The sequence below is a fragment of the Pecten maximus genome, chromosome 7, assembly GCF_902652985.1.
Source record: "Pecten maximus chromosome 7, xPecMax1.1, whole genome shotgun sequence".
Taxonomy (NCBI): Eukaryota; Metazoa; Mollusca; class Bivalvia; order Pectinida; family Pectinidae; genus Pecten; species Pecten maximus.
In genome coordinates, this window is record NC_047021.1 from 41,926,583 (window position 1) to 41,946,615 (window position 20,033).

General features: G+C 40.3%; 1 protein-coding gene across 1 annotated transcript; it reads right to left on the reverse strand.

Moving 5' to 3' along the window:
- Window positions 1-10,241: 10,241 nt before the first annotated feature.
- On the reverse strand, window positions 10,242-16,855 carry LOC117330876 (histidine-rich glycoprotein-like). Its single transcript, XM_033889430.1, is given in 7 exon segments — window positions 10,242-10,793; window positions 10,956-11,061; window positions 12,942-13,111; window positions 14,503-14,591; window positions 15,066-15,560; window positions 16,712-16,804; window positions 16,807-16,855. Coding segments are annotated over 7 exon segments (1,254 nt in total). The 5' UTR covers window positions 16,841-16,855; the 3' UTR covers window positions 10,242-10,526.
- Between the last annotated feature and the right edge of the window lie 3,178 nt (window positions 16,856-20,033).

Below are 20,033 nucleotides of genomic sequence, written 5' to 3' on the forward strand. Positions count from 1 at the left end.
ATTCCGAGATCGAAAAAGAAACATCAGCAATTGTGTATGGCTGTGAGAAATTTCATGAATATGTGTACGCGCGTCCTGGTCGAGTCGGACCATAGGCCACTACAGGCTGTCTTCAAAAGCCTATTCTACAGACACCTCCTAGACTATGGAGACTGCTACTAGCAATGCCACGATATGATGTCGAGGATAATTTACAAACCAGGAAAACTCATGTTTTTAGCCGACCACCTGAGTCGAGCTTACTTGAATGAAACAAAGGAAGTTCTAATCCCAGAGCTTCAAGTAAATGACATTCATTTAACTGCATACTTACCTGCTTCACATGAGAAATACAAACAACTCAAGGACGCGACTGCTAAGGATGATGACCTACATTAACTACAGGATATTATTCTGGGGGGATGGCCTGATAAGGCAGATGTACCCGCAGAATGACGTCCATACTGGAGGGATGGTCTGATAAGGTAGATGTTAACGCACAGAATGACGTCCATACTGGAGGGATGGCCTGATAAGGTAGATGTTAACTCACAGAATGACGTCAATACTGGAGGGATGGCCTGATAAGGCAGATGTACCCACAAAATGACGTCCATCCTGGAGGGATGGTCTGATAAGGTAGATGTACCCACAGAATGACGTCCATCCTGGAGGGATGGCCTGATAAGTTAGATGTACCCGCAGAATGACGTCAATACTGGAGGGATGGCCTGATAAGGTAGATGTTAACTCACAGAATGACGTCAATACTGGAGGGATGGCCTAATAAGGTAGATGTACCCGCAGAATGACGTCAATACTGGAGGGATGACCTGATAAGGTAGATGTACCCACAAAATGACGTCCATACTGGAGGGATGGCCTAATAAGGTAGATGTACCCACAGAATGACGTCAATACTGGAAGGATGGCCTGATAAGGTAGCTGTTAACTCACAGAATGACGTCAATACTGGAGGGATGGCCTAATAAGGTAGATGTACCCACAGAATGACGTCAATACTGGAGGGATGGTCTGATAAGGTAGATGTTAACTCACAGAATGACGTCCATACTGGAGGGATGGCCTGATAAGGTAGATGTTAACTCACAGAATGACGTCCATACTGGAGGGATGGCCTGATAAGGTAGATGTTAACTCACAGAATGACGTCCATACTGGAGGGATGGTCTGATAAGGCAGATGTACCCGCAGAATGACGTCCATACTGGAGGGATGGACTGATAAGGTAGATGTTAACTCACAGAATGACGTCCATACTGGAGGGATGGCCTGATAAGGTAGATGTACTCACAGAATGACGTCCATCCTGGAGGGATGGTCTGATAAGTTAGATGTACCCGCAGAATGACGTCCATACTGGAGGGATGGCCTGATAAGGTAGATGTGCACACAGAATGACGTCAATACTGGAGGGATGGCCTGATTAGGTAGATGTTAACCCACAGAATGACGTCCATACTGGAGGGATGGCCTGATAAGGTAGATGTACCCACAGAATGACGTCCATATTGGAGGGATGGCCTGATAAGGTAGATGTACCCACAGAATGACGTCAATACTGGAGGGATGGCCTGATAAGGTAGATGTTAACGTACAGAATGACGTCCATACTGGAGGGATGGCCTGATAAGGTAGATGTACCCACAGAATGACGTCAATACTGGAGGGATGGCCTGATAAGGTAGATGTTAACTCACAGAATGATGTCCATACTGGAGGGATGGCCTGATAAGGTAGATGTACCCACAGAATGACGTCAATACTGGAGGGATGGCCTGATTTGGTAGATGTTAACGCACAGAATGACGTCCATACTGGAGGGATGGCCTGATTTGGTAGATGTTAACGTACAGAATGACGTCCATACTGGAGGGATGGCCTGATAAGGTAGATGTACCCACAGAATGACGTCCATACTGGAGGGATGGTCTGATAAGGGAGATGTACCCACAGAATGACGTCAATACTGGAGGGATGGCCTGATAAGGTAGATGTACCCGCAGAATGACGTCCATACTGGAGGGATGGTTTGATAAGGCAGATGTTAACCCACAGAATGACGTCCATACTGGAGGGATGGCCTGATAAGGTAGATGTACCCACAGAATGACGTCCATACTGGAGGGATGGCCTGATAAGGTAGATGTACCCACAGAATGACGTCCATACTGGAGGGATGGTCTGATAAGGCAGATGTTAACTCACAGAATGACGTCAATACTGGAGGGATGGTCTAATAAGGTAGATGTACCCACAGAATTACGTCCATACTGGAGGGATGGCCTGATAAGGTAGATGTACCCACAGAATGACGTCCATCCTGGAGGGATGGCCTGATAAGGTAGATGTACCCACAGAATGACGTCCATACTGGAGGGATGGTCTGATAAGGCAGATGTTAACCCACAGAATGACGTCCATACTGGAGGGATGGCCTGATAAGGTAGATGTTAACTCACAGAATGACGTCAATACTGGAGGGATGGCCTGATAAGGTAGATGTACCTGCAGAATGACGTCCATACTGGAGGGATGGCCTGATAAGGTAGATGTTAACTCACAGAATGACGTCCATACTGGAGGGATGGCCTGATAAGGTAGATGTACCCACAGAATGACGTCAATACTGGAGGGATGGCCTGATAAGGTAGATGTACCCGCAGAATGACGTCCATACTGGAGGGATGGTCTGATAAGGCAGATGTTAACCCACAGAATGACGTCCATACTGGAGGGATGGCCTGATAAGGTAGATGTACCCACAGAATGACGTCCATACCGGAGGGATGGCCTGATAAGGTAGATGTACCCACAGAATGACGTCCATACTGGAGGGATGGTCTGATAAGGCAGATGTTAACTCACAGAATGACGTCAATACTGGAGGGATGGTCTAATAAGGTAGATGTACCCACAGAATTACGTCCATACTGGAGGGATGGCCTGATAAGGTAGATGTACCCACAGAATGACGTCCATCCTGGAGGGATGGCCTGATAAGGTAGATGTACCCACAGAATGACGTCCATACTGGAGGGATTGTCTGATAAGGCAGATGTTAACCCACAGAATGACGTCCATACTGGAGGGATGGCCTGATAAGGTAGATGTTAACTCACAGAATGACGTCAATACTGGAGGGATGGCCTGATAAGGTAGATGTACCTGCAGAATGACGTCCATACTGGAGGGATGGCCTGATAAGGTAGATGTTAACTCACAGAATGACGTCCATACTGGAGGGATGGCCTGATAAGGTAGATGTTAACTCACAGAATGACGTCAATACTGGAGGGATGGCCTGATTAAGTAGATGTACCCACAGAATGACGTCAATACTGGAGGGATGGCCTGATAAGGTAGATGTTAACTCACAGAATGACGTCAATACTGGAGGGATGGCCTGATAAAGTAGATGTACCAACAGAATGACGTACATACTGGAGGGATGGACTGATAAGGTAGATGTACCAATAGAAAGACGTCAATACTGGAGGGATGGCCTGATAAGGTAGATGTGCCCACACAATGACGTCCATACTGGAGGGATGGCCTGATAAGGTAGATGTACTCACAGAATGACGTCCATAGTGGAGGGATGGTCTGATAAGGTAGATGTTAACCCACAGAATGACGTCCATACTGGAGGGATGGTCTGATAAGGTAGATGTTAACCCACAGAATGACGTCAATACTGGAGGGATGGTCTGATAAGGTAGATGTTAACCCACAGAATGACGTCCATACTGGAGGGATGGCCTGATAAGGTAGATGTACCCACAGAATGACGTCAATACTGGAGAGATGGTCTAATAAGGCAGATGTACCCACAGAATGACGTCCATACTGGAGGGATGGCCTGATAAGGTAGATGTACCCACAGAATGACGTCAATACTGGAGGGATGGCCTGATAAGGTAGATGTTAACTCACAGAATGACGTCCATACTGGGGGGATGGCCTGATAAGGTAGATGTACCCACAGAATGACGTCCATACTGGAGGGATGGCCTGATAAGGTAGATGTACCCACAGAATGACGTCCATACTGGAGGGATGGCCTGATAAGGTAGATGTTAACCCACAGAATGACGTCCATACTGGAGGGATGGCCTGATAAGGTAGATGTTAACCCACAGAATGTCGTCCATACTGGAGGGATGGCCTGATAAGGTAGATGTACCCACAGAATGACGTCCATACTGGAGGGATGGCCTGATAAGGTAGATGTTAACTCACAGAATGACGTCCATACTGGAGGGATGGCCTGATAAGGTAGATGTTAACTCACAGAATGACGTCCATACTGGAGGGATGGCCTGATAAGGTAGATGTACCCGCAGAATGACGTCCATACTGGAGGGATGGCCTGATAAGGTAGATGTTAACTCACAGAATGACGTCCATACTGGAGGGATGGCCTGATAAGGTAGATGTACCCGCAGAATGAAGTCAATACTGGAGGGATGGCCTGATAAGGTAGATGTTAACCCACAGAATGACGTCCATACTGGAGGGATGGCCTGATAAGGTAGATGTTAACTCACAGAATGACGTCCATACTGGAGGGATGGTCTGATAAGGTAGATGTACTCACAGAATGACGTCCATCCTGGAGGGATGGCCTGATAAGGTAGATGTACTCACAGAATGACGTCCATCCTGGAGGGATGGCCTGATAAGGTAGATGTACTCACAGAATTACGTCCATACTGGAGGGATGGCCTGATAAGGTAGATGTTAACTCACAGAATGACGTCCATCCTGGAGGGATGGCCTGATAAGGTAGATGTACTCACAGAATGACGTCCATCCTGGAGGGATGGCCTGATAAGGTAGATGTTAACTCACAGAATGACGTCAATACTGGAGGGATGGCCTGATAAGGTAGATGTACCCACAGAATTACGTCAATACTGGAGGGATGGACTGATAAGGTAGATGTACCCACAGAATGAAGTCAATACTGGAGGGATGGCCTGATAAGGTAGATGTTAACCCACAGAATGACGTCCATCCTGGAGGGATGGCCTGATAAGGTAGATGTTAACCCACAGAATGACGTCCATCCTGGAGGGATGGTCTGATAAGGTAGATGTACCCACAGAATGACGTCCATCCTGGAGGGATGGCCTGATAAGGTAGATGTTAACCCACAGAATGACGTCAATACTGGAGGGATGGTCTGATAAGGTAGATGTTAACCCACAGAATGACGTCCATACTAGAGGGATGGCCTGATATGGTAGATGTACCCACAGAATGACGTCCATACTGGAGGGATGGTCTGATATGGTATATGAACCCACAGAATGACGTCCATACTGGAGGGATGGTCTGATAAAGTAGATGTACCCACAGAATGACGTCCATACTGGAGGGATGGCCTGATAAGGTAGATGTACCCACAGAATGACGTCAATACTGGAGGGATGGCCTGATAAGGTAGATGTACCCACAGAATGACGTCCATACTGGAAGGATGGCCTGATAAAGTAGATTTACCCACAGAATGACGTCAATACCGGACGTTCCGCTATAAAATTTCGTGCATCGATGGACTCGTGTACAAGTCACATAAAATCATAGTGCCAAGATTAATGAAAAATGAGATGTTAGATCTCATTCACCAGTCCAATCCTGGGGTGGTCCAATGTAAACATCGAGCTAGAGACATACGTTTTTGGATAGGAATGTCCAAAGACATAGAGGACAGGTTGAACGAGTGCGTTGTATGTCCTAAACACAGCAACATTACCCTAAGGAACCCATGATCGCGGTGGAGTTGCCTACTAGGCCATGGTCAAAACTTGGAATGGACCTATTTGAGTACAACAACAACGTGTATCTACTCACTGTTAATTATTTCTCCAAGTGGCCAGAAGTTGCAAAGCTGGATTCAACCACCGCGAATTGTGTCATTAAACATGTAAAAGTCATATTGTTAAGTATGGCATACCAGACGTGATAGTGAGTGATAGCGGACCACAGTTTGCATGTGATGAGTTCAAGGCATTTCCGACAAATTACCAATTTGTACACACGACTTCAAGTCCGTACTGCCCCAAATCAAACGGACAAGCATAACGAATGGTACAGACCATTAAGAACTTGATCAATAAGTCAAATGATCCATATTTGGCTCTCTTAGAATACAGGGACACCCAAATTGATGGAGTAGGACTTTCACCAGCTCAGAGGTTCCCAGGAAGACGTTTGAAAACAACCATACCAACCGCGTTTCCACTTTTGAAATCAGATACTTTTAACGAAGTACGTTAGCAACTGGTTAAACGGCAGGGTAACCAACAGTATGGGTATAACCGCCAATACATAGTGAAAGACTCAAACTATTAAGCCCTGGAGACAAGGTCATGGTGAAAAAAACCAACAGCACATCGGAATGAACACATGGCACAGTTACTGACCTCTACAAAATAGTTCTATAGTTAAAAGAGACTCTCAACTTCTCTTTCAGGTTGCAAATGTTAACTTCAATTTGATAGTGCTTGCAACTAAGAGACTGTTATGTTAAAAAAAAGAAGAAGAAAAAAAGAAACTTTCAACTTCTCTTTCAGATTGTGTAAAATACTTTAATATTAAAACGAATTCAAAAGACTCTGTTAACTGATTTAAAGCCACAAACTCCCGACGAAACATATATCAATGTTTACATTTTGAGCTTTTTACAGTTTTCGGACTTGATACATACCAAACAGATTATCGTGAATCAGAAACTGAAAGAAAATGCGTATTGATGAAAGTATACGAGGAATTCTCAAAAATAATAACTGGCTGCCGGACCAAGTTTATCTGAAAATTAGTCCAACAATGCAACGGCGGGTTTTACAGTCCATACAAAATGGCGGAACGCCGCAAGCGTGGATCTGCGAAAACGCAGACAGATTCTGCCAAAAAAAGGACGCATAAGTGAATCGGCAAAACCCCAGTATTTCCTTAGGAAGTGAAATAATTCGTTGGAACTTAGCGAGAGAAGAAAAGGGAATAGACTCGAATTCTGATTTTACCGGACGTCTATTGCATTGCTGGTTAGCTTTTGAACATTGTCAACTTCACCGATCTAAAATTTTATCGATTTTTTTTGTCGTATGCATATTGTTACATTTTAAAAGTAAGTATTTAAATGTAAATTATGTTTGTTTATTTTGTTCAGTTATTGCGGGAATATTAATATGTTAAATGAAAGCATTATTAGGCAAAGTTCACGTATGCTCGATATGTAAACAACGGCCATGTGTGTAGTTTATGTGCAATGCACGTTGTTATAGCCTCGTTCTCGGCTCCGTGACAAATCTCGTCGATAAATATAAATGCGGCGAGTAATTTTTATACACTAATGTCTCGCGGATTTCCCCAGTCAAGCGTCAATGCCAGTGGTCATTTTAATGTTAGGAGAGCGTGAATGAGCATCTTGGATTGCCATCAAAACATGTGTGCAACTAGAATTTTAGGTTGTTTGGGAGTATGTGGCTTTAACTATTAGATCTTTACTAGAATCATAGACCATTATGTCCATTGTTAGTATTCAGTAATGCTAAAATATCTATAAAGGGAAGGATGTAATGTATTGTCTGGTAATATAAGGAACTCTCCTATACTCATATGTGGAACTCTCCTATACTCATATGTGGAACTCTCCTATGTTAGAGTTAATAAACATCAGTCGTAGTCACAGCATGACTCCTATTACGATATCCCTCAAGATCTTCTTAAATCCATTATAAGCTCTGTCTCTTCTCTTCTCTCTTAAAAACCGGTTTTGATATTATCTTACTTTTCTACGACTCTTAAAGAGAAGAGAAAAACGTCTCGTTCAGACCAATCGGAAATCACTCCGGCCTTTCCGTCATATATTAAGATGTTAAGATTTGACGGAAAGGTCCGACGGAAAGTCCCGAGTGGTTTTCCGATTGCATACAGACATCACTCGTCATATACGTCATAGTATCAGACACTGATTTGTAGTGAATGGTCACTAATCTGACCTTCATGACTCAGGCTGATATCGTCTACCTTTCAAGTTATGGGAACCAAATTATTTCCCGTAGACGATAATGTTAACGTTTACCACTGTCCTGCTTAAATGGAGTTTTCAACACTGGTCCACTAGCCATAATTTTGAAGAATGTCATCTCGGAAACCTGTAAATGGAATGTAAAAATTCTACCATTTGAACCTTTTTTTGATATGGGGGGGGGGGGGGGGGGGGGGGGGGGCCACTATCTTGTATTGAATTCAGCACCAAACATTCACCTACATTTACAACAAAATACACGCTTAATTAACTCCCACTGACAAAAAAAGGCTAGAAAAAACTTTTTTTTCTATATATTTTACATCTAGCTGTTTTGCCCAGCCCACACATAAAACTTTGGAAACTTTTCTGACCTAAATATCCCATCAGTAGCCCCCGATGCATCCACCTTCCTATTAAATTATTAACACATAATCTATTTTTGATTTGGTTCTGTGGTCCCTATACAGGATATGGCGGCAATCCTAGTGCAAACCTTTCTTTTATAGTTATTGAAGTCTAAAAAATAAAAACACTAATGGGAACCTCTATTTTTGTGTTTGTTTAGAGATTTTGAGCATTATCAATGCCACTGAAAATACTAAGAATGGCCCCCTGCGGTTTATTTGTTCGCTCGGTTATCGCCCCGGGAAAGCCAAGGTCATTTTGAGGGGCGGTCTCCTTTAAGTAGTTGATGACTACCTCACTTAACAAGATAAGGGAGGCACGTCGCATGCCATCCAGAGCAAAAAGGTTAAAGTGACACAATCACGACAGCACAGACTGACCCGTTTCGCGGATCTTCACCTGTAATGTAATAACGTGTCCGGCGCTCTATCGTGACCCTTCCTCCCATACAGTGATGATCGACAAAACTGGTGTTATTGTATATCAATAGACGTAGCAGCTTTTACCGGGCTATAGTTGAGATTGTCTACCTGTTGTAAGGAACCCATGACACAAACCTCTTCATGTCACCACTTCACCTGGACTGAATCAAGTAAAAGGTGAACGGAACTAGGATTCGACCTTGTCCCCTCAGTGTTATCGACCCATCTTGATATCCCTACAATCGTAGAGTAAACAAACGATGGATACGTTTTTGGAATTTGTGCCTCGATACAACAATGTATGGTTAATCGGAAAGAGTAAAGAAAAATATCCTGCTGACACTGGGGCTCAAACTAGCCATGTTTTTGAGCCACGGTGGTCTAGTTGTAGTTCGCAGGGCTACGTTACCGACGGGTCGCTTGTTCGATTCCCAGCATTGGCGCTGTGTGGTATCCTTGACTAGATACTTTACTCCGTTGTGTTCCAGTCAATTTAGCTGTCAATGAGTACGTGTTAGGGCAATGTAAGAAGTGTCGTGTGTAAGCTGTTACGCCGGAATGGCAGCTCCGGCTTTATGTTCCCCAGTGAGTTTAAAAGAACATTGACTGGTTGCTAAAGGCCCAATCACCACGTATAATAATTTATGAACCGCTTTGAGACGGCTGTGCTGTTGTGATTTAGCGGTATATAAAAATCCAAATTATTATTATTATTAATTATTATCTTTTAATAAAATGCATAGGTGATGGAAAAGACAGTTATCAGGAATTTTCAGCCTATGTAAACACCGCCAAGTCGTTGTTCAATTTCGATATTCTTGTTTATCTAAATAACGCACAAATGATATGCTAAGTATACCTGGGCTGTTTCTAACATCCCATAAACATCGTACTAGGATAGGTTATACTCGTTTTAGATAATAAAGAGCTGTCGGACTTCTTGTCAACTATATGCTTATTACAAGATCTGCACACCATCATGAACGCAACCATATTGTACATATACTTTTAAAAAAGTATTTCTTCCTCTACACTGAAGAGTTCTTCTGAAGGGTTATATCGTTCGGTTTCTATTTATAGCGTAGGCGTCATTGAAACAAATAGTATGAAGTAAATAGCGCAATGCAATCAGGCGTGGGTACCGACGATGACGATAACCGCACGGGATGTCTATATCAAGCGAAAACCACTTGCTTATCAACAGTTTACATGAGCATTGCAATAATAGCACAATTTCATTGCAGTGTCCTGCTGTGTTCATGTGAACAATACTAAAGTAATGGTATATATATATATTAGAAGAAGGTCAGACCATTTGTCAGTTTTTACAAATAGATCAGGAAGAAGAATCGGTAATGAAGATAAGACAACAATTTTAGAAAATAAGGAAACTTTAATAATGAAAATTGGCACGGAAAATTAAAAATCCTTACATTTCAACAAGGAATTTGTTATTTAAAACAATAACTTAATATAAAATTGTAAAAAAAAAAATCATCTTAACGCTAGATGCTAACATGCTAAAACTGTGTACATGCCACGCACATATATAACATATTATATGCTCCTGGCATATGAACATTGAAAGATATATTTTTCCCTTTTTAACTCAGTCTCTACTTGACATCAGACATAGGTGTGGGATGATTGGCACTATCTTATCCCTGCTGGTCAGGGTTGTCCTGGTTTTCGTGGTGTTCATCCCCGTCACTGTGGTCATGTTGTCCGTCATGGTCGTGGTGGTCATGGTCGTGGTGGTCATGGTCATGGTGGTCATGGTCGTGGTGTCCGTGATGGTCATGGTGGTCATGGTGGTCATCGTGTCCGTGATGGTCGTGGTTGTGATCCTCCAGTCCTCGCCCTATCACACAGCACGCTAGCCTTTCTTCCTCGCTACCCTCGCCTGTGTCAGAGGCTTCATGAATCTGTGATGAAAGATACAATTTGATAACGAGAAAAAATATCCTGATGTTATTTTATTTCAACTTTCTTTAATTGTGATGATGGTTAGACTGCATTTAATGCTCATTGACCAACACCGACATCTAGTGTCAAACAATCAAACGGAATAAAGACACTGTACTTACTACAAAAGCCCGGCCGACAAGTTGATTTAAATCAGCGGTGATTATCTGTTCACCGGTGTAGTGGCCCTGGTCGTCAACAGCTATATTACCCACATCACCTACGTGGCTACAAATGACACAAAACTCTGATATAAGGACAAAAATATCAATTTCTCCTATCATTCACATATTTGTCTCCAATTTTATCTACTGAGGATTTCCCTGTCACCCCTAAGGGTGTTCCTGTCACCTAAGGTTATTTCCCTGTCACCCCTAAGGGTGTTATTTCCCTGTCACCCCTAAGGGTGTTATTTCCCTGTCACCCCTTAGGGTGTTATTTCTCTGTCCATTCTTAGGTGTTATTTTTTGTCCCATAGGGTGTAATTTCCCTGTCACCCTCTAGGATGTAATTTTCTCTGTTCCCCAGGGAGTAATTTCTCTTTCACCTAACCCTATAGTATTAGTTTTCTGTCCATCCTAGGGTGGTATTACCTTGTCACCCCTTGGTGTTATTTCTCTGCCCCTAGAATGTTATTTCTTTGTCCCCTAGGTTGTTATTTCTCTGTCCCCTCCTCTTAGGGTGTTATGTTTCTGCCCCCCCCTCTAGCGTGTTTTTTCTCTGTCCTCCTAACATTTTTTTTCTATGTCACCTAGAATGTGATTCCCTGTCATCCCCTGGGATACTATTTTATATGCCCCTTCTAGGGTGTTGCTTCTCCTCCCCCTACCCTTAGAATGTTATTTCTCTGCCCCCCCCCCCCCAGCGTGTTTTTCCTCTGTCCCCTAGGGTGTTTTTTCTCTGACAACCCCTAGAGTGAGATTCCCTGTCACCCCCTTGGATGGTATTTTTCTGCCCCCCCCCCCAGGGTGTTATTTCTCTGCCCCCCCCCCCCCCTTCCCGGGGTGTTATTTGATATTTCTGTCATCCCATAGAGTGTGATTTCTCTTTCAATCCATGGCTGTGTCAGATACTAAGCATACATGTGCTTGCATTCGATAATGGAAGTAAGCCTGAACTACATTTTTACACGTCTGCTATAGCCGGAACTACTTTTACATACGTCTGCTATTTGAACAACCTGGGCTTTGTGACTAAAATCGTATATAGGAAGAAAACTAATCATTTCCTAACTTGAGAGTGTGACAAAGAATTCTGCAACCCACCAAGGTAGTATTCCCGATTGGACAACCCAACATATCATTCCGATGGCTGGAGTTACTTTAAGTCTCATAAATAACTGGTAGATTGTCAAACATGAAATATTTGGTACCAATTTAAAAAACTCAAAAATAAGGAAATATTGAATACTGCTGAAAACCCCCCACAAATTGTGGCTATGATATGGTAAATAGTAATACTCAGTCTTAACAAAGAGAATTACGAAAAATTGAACGGCTAGTGGGATAAGAGACATAGTCATTAAAGATATTCTGAACAAACACCAGTAAAAGTGACTGACAAACTTGTGACATTTCTAGTTCCTATTTTTATGTTTGAAATCCAAGAATTCTTATATCGATACAGAAATCGCCCTCATGTCGAAGTACAATTTCTGTTAGCCATTTGGTCGGCTTCGGACAAATTGGCTAATTGCTAGGTTAAGGGATTACAAATGAGCTACGCCAAAACTGTAGTAGACCAGTTTGGTTTTTGTGGTATCTTCACAATCTCTCTTGCATTTGTATCAAATAAAATAAAGGTGTACATTCTTCTGAGTAGCCGTCTCGTTCCATCTAATACGTTACGCATATAGAGGAGTCGATTTCTATGACATATTCGAAGGGTGCAATTTTAAAGAATATCGAGACCGGATGGCTTTAGGTACCATGATAGCCTTCCCTTTTTGGTGAAACATCTGGTTTGATATGAGGACAATATGTCTGAAAATTGTCCTTTCTTAAAAAGCTGCAATCATTACTGGACAAAATCTTTTCAAGAAAAAAGGAAAACTACTGATGTACGTCTACATGATGTTAAAAGAACGTAAATTTTAATGGATATCTTACCTTTCATGGGTGTTAGGAAGTCCATGTTGTTTATTGTAGGGGTTATAGTGGCCCCCGAGGGAGTCACAACACCGCTCCATGTTCCCACTCTCGTGGATATGTATGGCGTGTCTTTGGCTTGGCTTCAGATTTCTCAGGTCGTAACGGATACTGACTTCATCCTCGCCAGGCTGTCGTAACAAGATGAGGCATTATTATGTTGCTTTTACAGTATGTACTGTTGTTGTTGTTGCTGCTGCTGTGTTGCTGTTCTTATGAGAAGCTGTTTTGCTATATTTAAATATGTTGTATTTGTTGATGTTGTTTTGCTGCTGCGAGAAGTATGGTTTTTACAGTAAGTACTGACGTTGAATAAATATGACATCTAGATATTGTTGTTTTTGTTGATGTTATGTTGCTGTGAGATGTTGGGTTTAATATGAAATTTGAATATGCTGTTGTTTTTGTTGATGTCGTGTTGCTGTGAGGAGGATTAAGCTTAGATTCACTTTGAATTTAGGTTCAATCCGACTAAAATATCAGATGCACACAAACTTCAGTAATGCACCTTGGTTGATAATCTTTAAATAACAATGCATGTTATTCTTTTGTCGTGTGACAAGGACTTAGAGACGAGAAAATGGATCAAAGCGACCGTGGTAGCCGACGATGCATCTACTGTGGAACGGAAGAGGTCTGTATATTTTAGAGCGGTATGCAAGAGACAATCTGATTGGTCGACTTCCTTTCCACAGTTGACACATCGTTTGACCTGTGGTGTCACTTAAAGCAAAAGAGATCAAACAAATCAATCTATGTGTAATCTGAATCGTACTTGAATACATTTCTTTTGTTTTTCAAAAGATAATGCGATCTTTCTACCCAGCGAAAATGTATACATACAAATAAATGTATATAATTGTTCATTGCCTACAAGGCATGGTTGCGCGAAATGTAATACCCGCGAACTAGGTCCGACACGAACAACCGCGAATATTAGTTACATGTACGTGAAATTTAACCTCTATTTAAGGATTAAACTGAGCGCACAATATGACATGTTTGTTTGCAAAGCTCTGGCATCTATATCGGCCATAGACACCAAAAAAGACAGTTTAATGCTTATATTTACATTCTCGACATATTCGTTTTGTTATTTTTGAAAATCAAAATTGAGTTAGCATAAAAAATGCCAATATTCAGCGATTTCGTCAATGGGGTTCGACAAATAGAACAGCCTATTTTTTCAAAATTCATTTGTCACGTGCAGATTGGCAAACAAAAAAGTGCATTAAAATAATACGAAAAAACACAGTCTGTTAATTTTTTTTCATTATTTGTGTAACAATATTGTATAAAATGTCTTTTTGATACTTTTTAATTAACATAAAAAACGATTTACGTTAGATACAAGTACATTGTAGTTCCGGTGGGTGAATATATTCATGCGCGGCATGGATTGATGTCACGTTTTGGGTGTCAATTATGGTCACATAGACTGCAACTCTTTTTACTTAGTTTATATCGTGGCTTTGCCACCAAAATGTAAATATGCAGCATTATATCATATATTCTTACTTACCTTCTGAGTCAACTTGACGTGACCTCTGATCTTATAGGTAAGGTCAGCAATCTCCTTGTTAGGCATCATCTCGCAGTGGGCATTGATTTCTGTATCAAATAAAAATATAGATAAAAAAAATTAAATGGTAATTTTCTTATCTTTTCTTTTGTTACATACGGTCATTACATGCACATAAACATATTCATTGTCTACATATTTGATTTTAACATTTTTCTTTTATTTTGTTTTTGAAGTGTTTTACCGCGCCTCAACAGTTGTAGTCAGTTAGAGCCAATATAGATCTCGTGATTCTGTTATCACTACCACGGTTATCATTTTGAGCACGTGACATGGCCTTCATCTGACCTAGATTAACAAAACGCTTACTCTACCTGAATACCTAGTCTAATACTATGTTTTTCAAGTGTTGCTTTGACTATATATATATATCTTTTTTTTTTTTTTTTATACTTTCCTCATTTTTTGAATTGTGGTAAGAATAAAGTTTTTTCATACTTGGGATTCTTTTTAATGCTTTTGAAAAAGTCTACGCAATGGATTTAACTGAAAAAACTACGTACCGTGTTCCTCATGGTAGGCCTTTGGATGCTTGTCGTCATGACTACATCCCCCATCAAGCTTCATGTTGACGTAGACGTCATGAGCGTGCTGGTAATGATTGTCGCTATGCCCACTGTGGTCATGGTGAGGATGATGACTATGATGGTGTTCATTGTGATGGTGTCCGTTGTCATGGTGATGGTCATCATGGTCATCATTGTCACGCGTGTTACCGCCATTGCTGCTGGTGGAATCGGTATCGTCAGCGACATTTGTGGAGTCGCGCCCACCGTCGGTATTTGTGGTGTCACTATCGTCGTCATGGGAACCGTGACTGCCATGGCCGTCATGAGTATCCGTATGGTGATCAGTGTCGTGGTCGCCATGGTGATCATGGTGGTCACCTCCTATGTGGATATGGACGCCACGGCTTTGTTCTTGCAGCTCATGAACTTGAGCGGTTAAATTCTCAACTTTTGCTTTTAATTCTGCGACTTCCTCAGCGACAGATGCATCTAGCAAAAACACACGTATATGTAGTATTTACTCGTTTAGACAATGCTTATAGAATATGTCATAATATCAGAAAAAAATTGGTACCAAAATGAATGAGGACTCAAACCGTATTGCTTTAAAATTTTCATTTTATCAGCGAACGTCTGCCGTTATAAAACCATTTTAAATACAAAGTTCAAAGATTGATCTCTAGTCATCAAGTTAAATCCCAAGCTGTCATCCCAACAAACTATGAAAAAAGTCCTTGTCATCGTAAAGCTGACAGTTAAATGAAAAATAGGGCACGGTGGCCATCTTGGATTTAAAAGATCATCGAATATTTTTGGAAGATAGAATTTACAAACGTAGAGGTAGTATTGAACACATCTGAGAACTAATCGTTGTCGGACCATTCTGTTTTACTTTTTTTCTCGATACATATGGTATTTGCGAAACGTATATATCAGAAGAAAAGGAAAGGCAACGGTGAAAGCAAAACATGGCATGAGATATGATGAACATTGAACAGCTGAAAGTATGGAATAGTGTAATGTTAACAAATGTCAACTGAGTCGAGAAAGATCACCCATTCTGTCTAAAAACAATACTTTAAAACTTTCTTGTCAAAAATTTTCTAATTATTTTTCAAAAATTGTAAAATATATTGTAAATGAAGGAGACTTCTACATTATCTCCCTCCATTTCCCACCAATTATCACCCTATCTCTACTCTTCTTAAACTCGCATTTTCAAAAAATAAAATCACTTTGTGTTAATTCTAATGTAATCTTGTGTAAATATTTGTATTGTATACTGTTTTTAGGAAAAGGTTTTATATAAGTTGGAAAACTTGTGCCCGATCCCTTTGTATATGTATGAAACAATAAAATATGTTTTAACTAAACCTTTAAAATTATAAACGGAATTAAGTGTTTAATAGCTTTCTATCAAATTAATGAAAAAAAAGTTGTATCCAAAATAACTAAGGTAAAATCACCTGTAGAAACACTATCATTCATAGGAAGTTGAATATTCCCCAAAAAAATCTTGGTCGATGAATCTATACAAAAATTACAAAGTCCCGTAAATTAATAAGTTTTGGGTCGTTAAAAAAACCTGACGCGTGGGATACATGGCTCCCTCTTCTTTCTACTGCAATCGCGTGACTTACCTATCCTCCTCTTCCTCTGCCGCTTGCCATCACTTGATGTGATAAACAGCAATGCTGCAAGAGCTACGATTCCTAAGAGTTTCATGTTGGTCTGTCTGAGTTCACTGTCACTGTGACCACCACTGACATTATAGCCGACTTTATATCGTGTTTTATCTCCCGGGGTATCCTGACCGAGCGGAGAGCGTGTGTACTTATACGATAGGGTGCGAAAACGCGTGATAACAGATGACATTGTCCTTTGTCTCGTCTTTTAAGGTTATCGAAAAATCGAACGGGTGTATGGCCCTCCTATCAAAATATCTTGTTAATGGAAGGTGCACCCTTGTTTAATAAAGAGGTCATCTACCTCGACTTTCAACGCATTTCCTGTTAATATATTTGACTAGATATTTCCCTCGCAAGGATATTATACGTTACTTAGACTATTTCTATTTACGGCAAGAGAAATCATTCGTCGTAAGAAATCTTCAATCTTTACAAAAAAAATATATACGTGCAAAAACAAAAGAATGCTTATAAAGTAGCAAAACCTTAATAGAAAAATAACATACCTTACATACAGATCTTCGAGGGGAAAAAACAACAAAACATTACAGATATTCGGAAAACTTTGTGCTACAATACAGCATTATCAGTTATGTTGTCCCTGTAGTAAACACCCGGAATAAAATCCTTGTTCTATGATACACTGTAGTATGTTTTGTATATATTGCCTAAATTAAGCCGCCTGCTTTAAGTTAGAAGTACGAATTTGTAAAAATTCCATTTTGTGGCTCAAAATAATGATTTTGAATAATATATTGAATGTATATTTTAAATGGGACTCTATTCCGTTTACTTGGATGCATTTATTTAGCAATGAACATAGTCTGAAAATTCATTAAGTAGATGCAAATTGTACAATGCTGATACTGACTAATCATACATACAATCCTCTATGTTTTTTTAGAGTATGGCTGCATAAGGTACTTAGGCAAATGACGAATGCAATCCTTACTTTCAAACTAATTTTACAGTGAAAATGTTAAGCTGTGATATTACGGTAATTTTCTTATTCAAAGACCACCCTACTTTACCACCGTTAAAGTCGAAATCAATTCCGCGCTATCACAAGGACACAAAATACAAACATTCCGCGGCCGCCAAGAACACGCAAGCGTCTCGTACACAGGGCAGACCGACCTTAAGTAACCTTACCTGTTGATAGGACTCCCAGGGGCCTAGCTTCATATACGCAGATATGCAGGTGCATACACATAATTAAAAAAAGAAAAAGAAAAAAGTCCGGACCAAGAAAGTAAACACGTGGAACATGTGGAACATGAATAAAGCGGCAGGTACTAGCTAAAAGATAGATACGTTTCTTAAAACCAGTTAAAGAGATGTCCTTAGTGTTTTTGACACAGCGGGAAAGGTACCATCATATGTCGGACCCAGTTCTGGACATAACCCTTCACCAGCGGCAAGTAGCCCAAGTCTATTCCGACGTTACCAGAACACCCAGACATAGCTTGATTGTCACGGTTGACAAACACACGGAGAAATGTGGACGATTTATCTTTTCCTTCTAGGTACCAGAACTTAGATATGTTAACAAACGTTTATATATGATGTAATACATTGTTTACTTAAGTTACATAGATATCCTTAAATCACTTCACTTGTATTATCGTATACAATAAACATGCATACAAGGGGCAACAACTCTCTTAATTAGTTTATTGGTTTTAATGTTACTATTTTGGCTCTTTCTGTTCCGTACTGTTTATTATAATCCCGTGTTATCATGATATACAAATTAAATGTTGAATTGTGCAATTCACTGCGAATCCCCAGCTATGCAGCTCAAAGAATGAAATGGATAAATGCGTTGCATTTTCCCTCAAGACTTTTTCTGACATTTCCGCGATTTAGTATTTAATTGACATAGTATTTTTAATCTATGCCGTTGATAAAAACGTATCAAATGTCACTAATGACTATATAGCCTAATCATATAGATCCTTCTCCGCCATGATTAACGGGTAATTTATGTAATTGAAAAACGCTGAAAAACCGTTTGGGGTTTAGTTTTGTACCCAGAGTAAAAAATATAATGAATATTGCTTCAAATTATAGCAAAATAGTCCGTTATACATGGAAATGTATGTGTTTCGAACATTTACAGTCTTATTTCAACACAACATAAAACTACATTTGTATCACGCGGTAGCCGAGTGGTTAAGGTTTCCCGACACTTTATCACTAGCCCTCCACCCCTGCGTTGCGAGTTCGAAACCCACGTGGGGCAGTTGCCTGGTACTCTCCGTATGTCGGTGGTTTTTCTCCAGGTACTCCGGCTTTCCTACACCCCCAAAACCTGGCACGTCCTTAAATGACCCTGGCTGTCAATAGGACGTTGTGTAGTGGGTTTCGAACTCGCAACCTAGATGTAGAAGGCTAGTGATTAAGTGTCTGGACACCTTAACCACTCGGCAACCGCGGCCCCATAAGGATTCCATATTTATCAGCAAAACTGTAATCGATATTCAGATAAAGTCCGCAAATATAGAATCAACTGCGACATGAAATTATAAAAAAACAAACAAAAAAAAAAAAAAAAAAACCAGTGTACGGCACGTCCTGGATGTAAATCTATGTTCCTCCGTAGGAAATATAGGACGTTAAGCAATACTAAACCAAACCTACCACAGTTTCTTTATTCTTATCCAGACTTTGTTTTCATACATGATGATATATTGTTTATGGGCCAAACACAAAGGGATAATGACATACATGCGATAAAGGAATACCAATACGAGGGAAAGAAGAAAGATTTTTATTGGGCCTTAACACATTTATATACAACATAAATAATGAGCATTTTCTACCTAATAGATTTCTAGGTAAAATCCGTCTTGGAAATAAGAAAATGACGATTACAAAAAAAAAGAAAGAAAAAAAAAACAACAACAAAAACAAAAGTAAAAGAATAAAATAATAATGATAAAAAAAAAATCCTGGATTATCAAGGTTGATTTTTGTACTAACAAACTTGACCAACTCCAATCTCGAGATAATTATATGATCATAAGTCTATATAAACGTAATGTAAATAATGAGCTTGTAATAAATGTAATATAATTTAATAAATCTAGGACTGTTTCTTCTGAAATGCATCTACAAAAAAGAAGTTATAAAGTGTATGGCTTAACGGTGTTCTATTTGGTCGGACGGTTTTTACACTTAGGTATATACTCATAACAATTCAACAGGTCGTTTCGGGTTAAAGATAAATCAATAAGGCTTATTATGTGAATACCACACTTTGCACAAATGA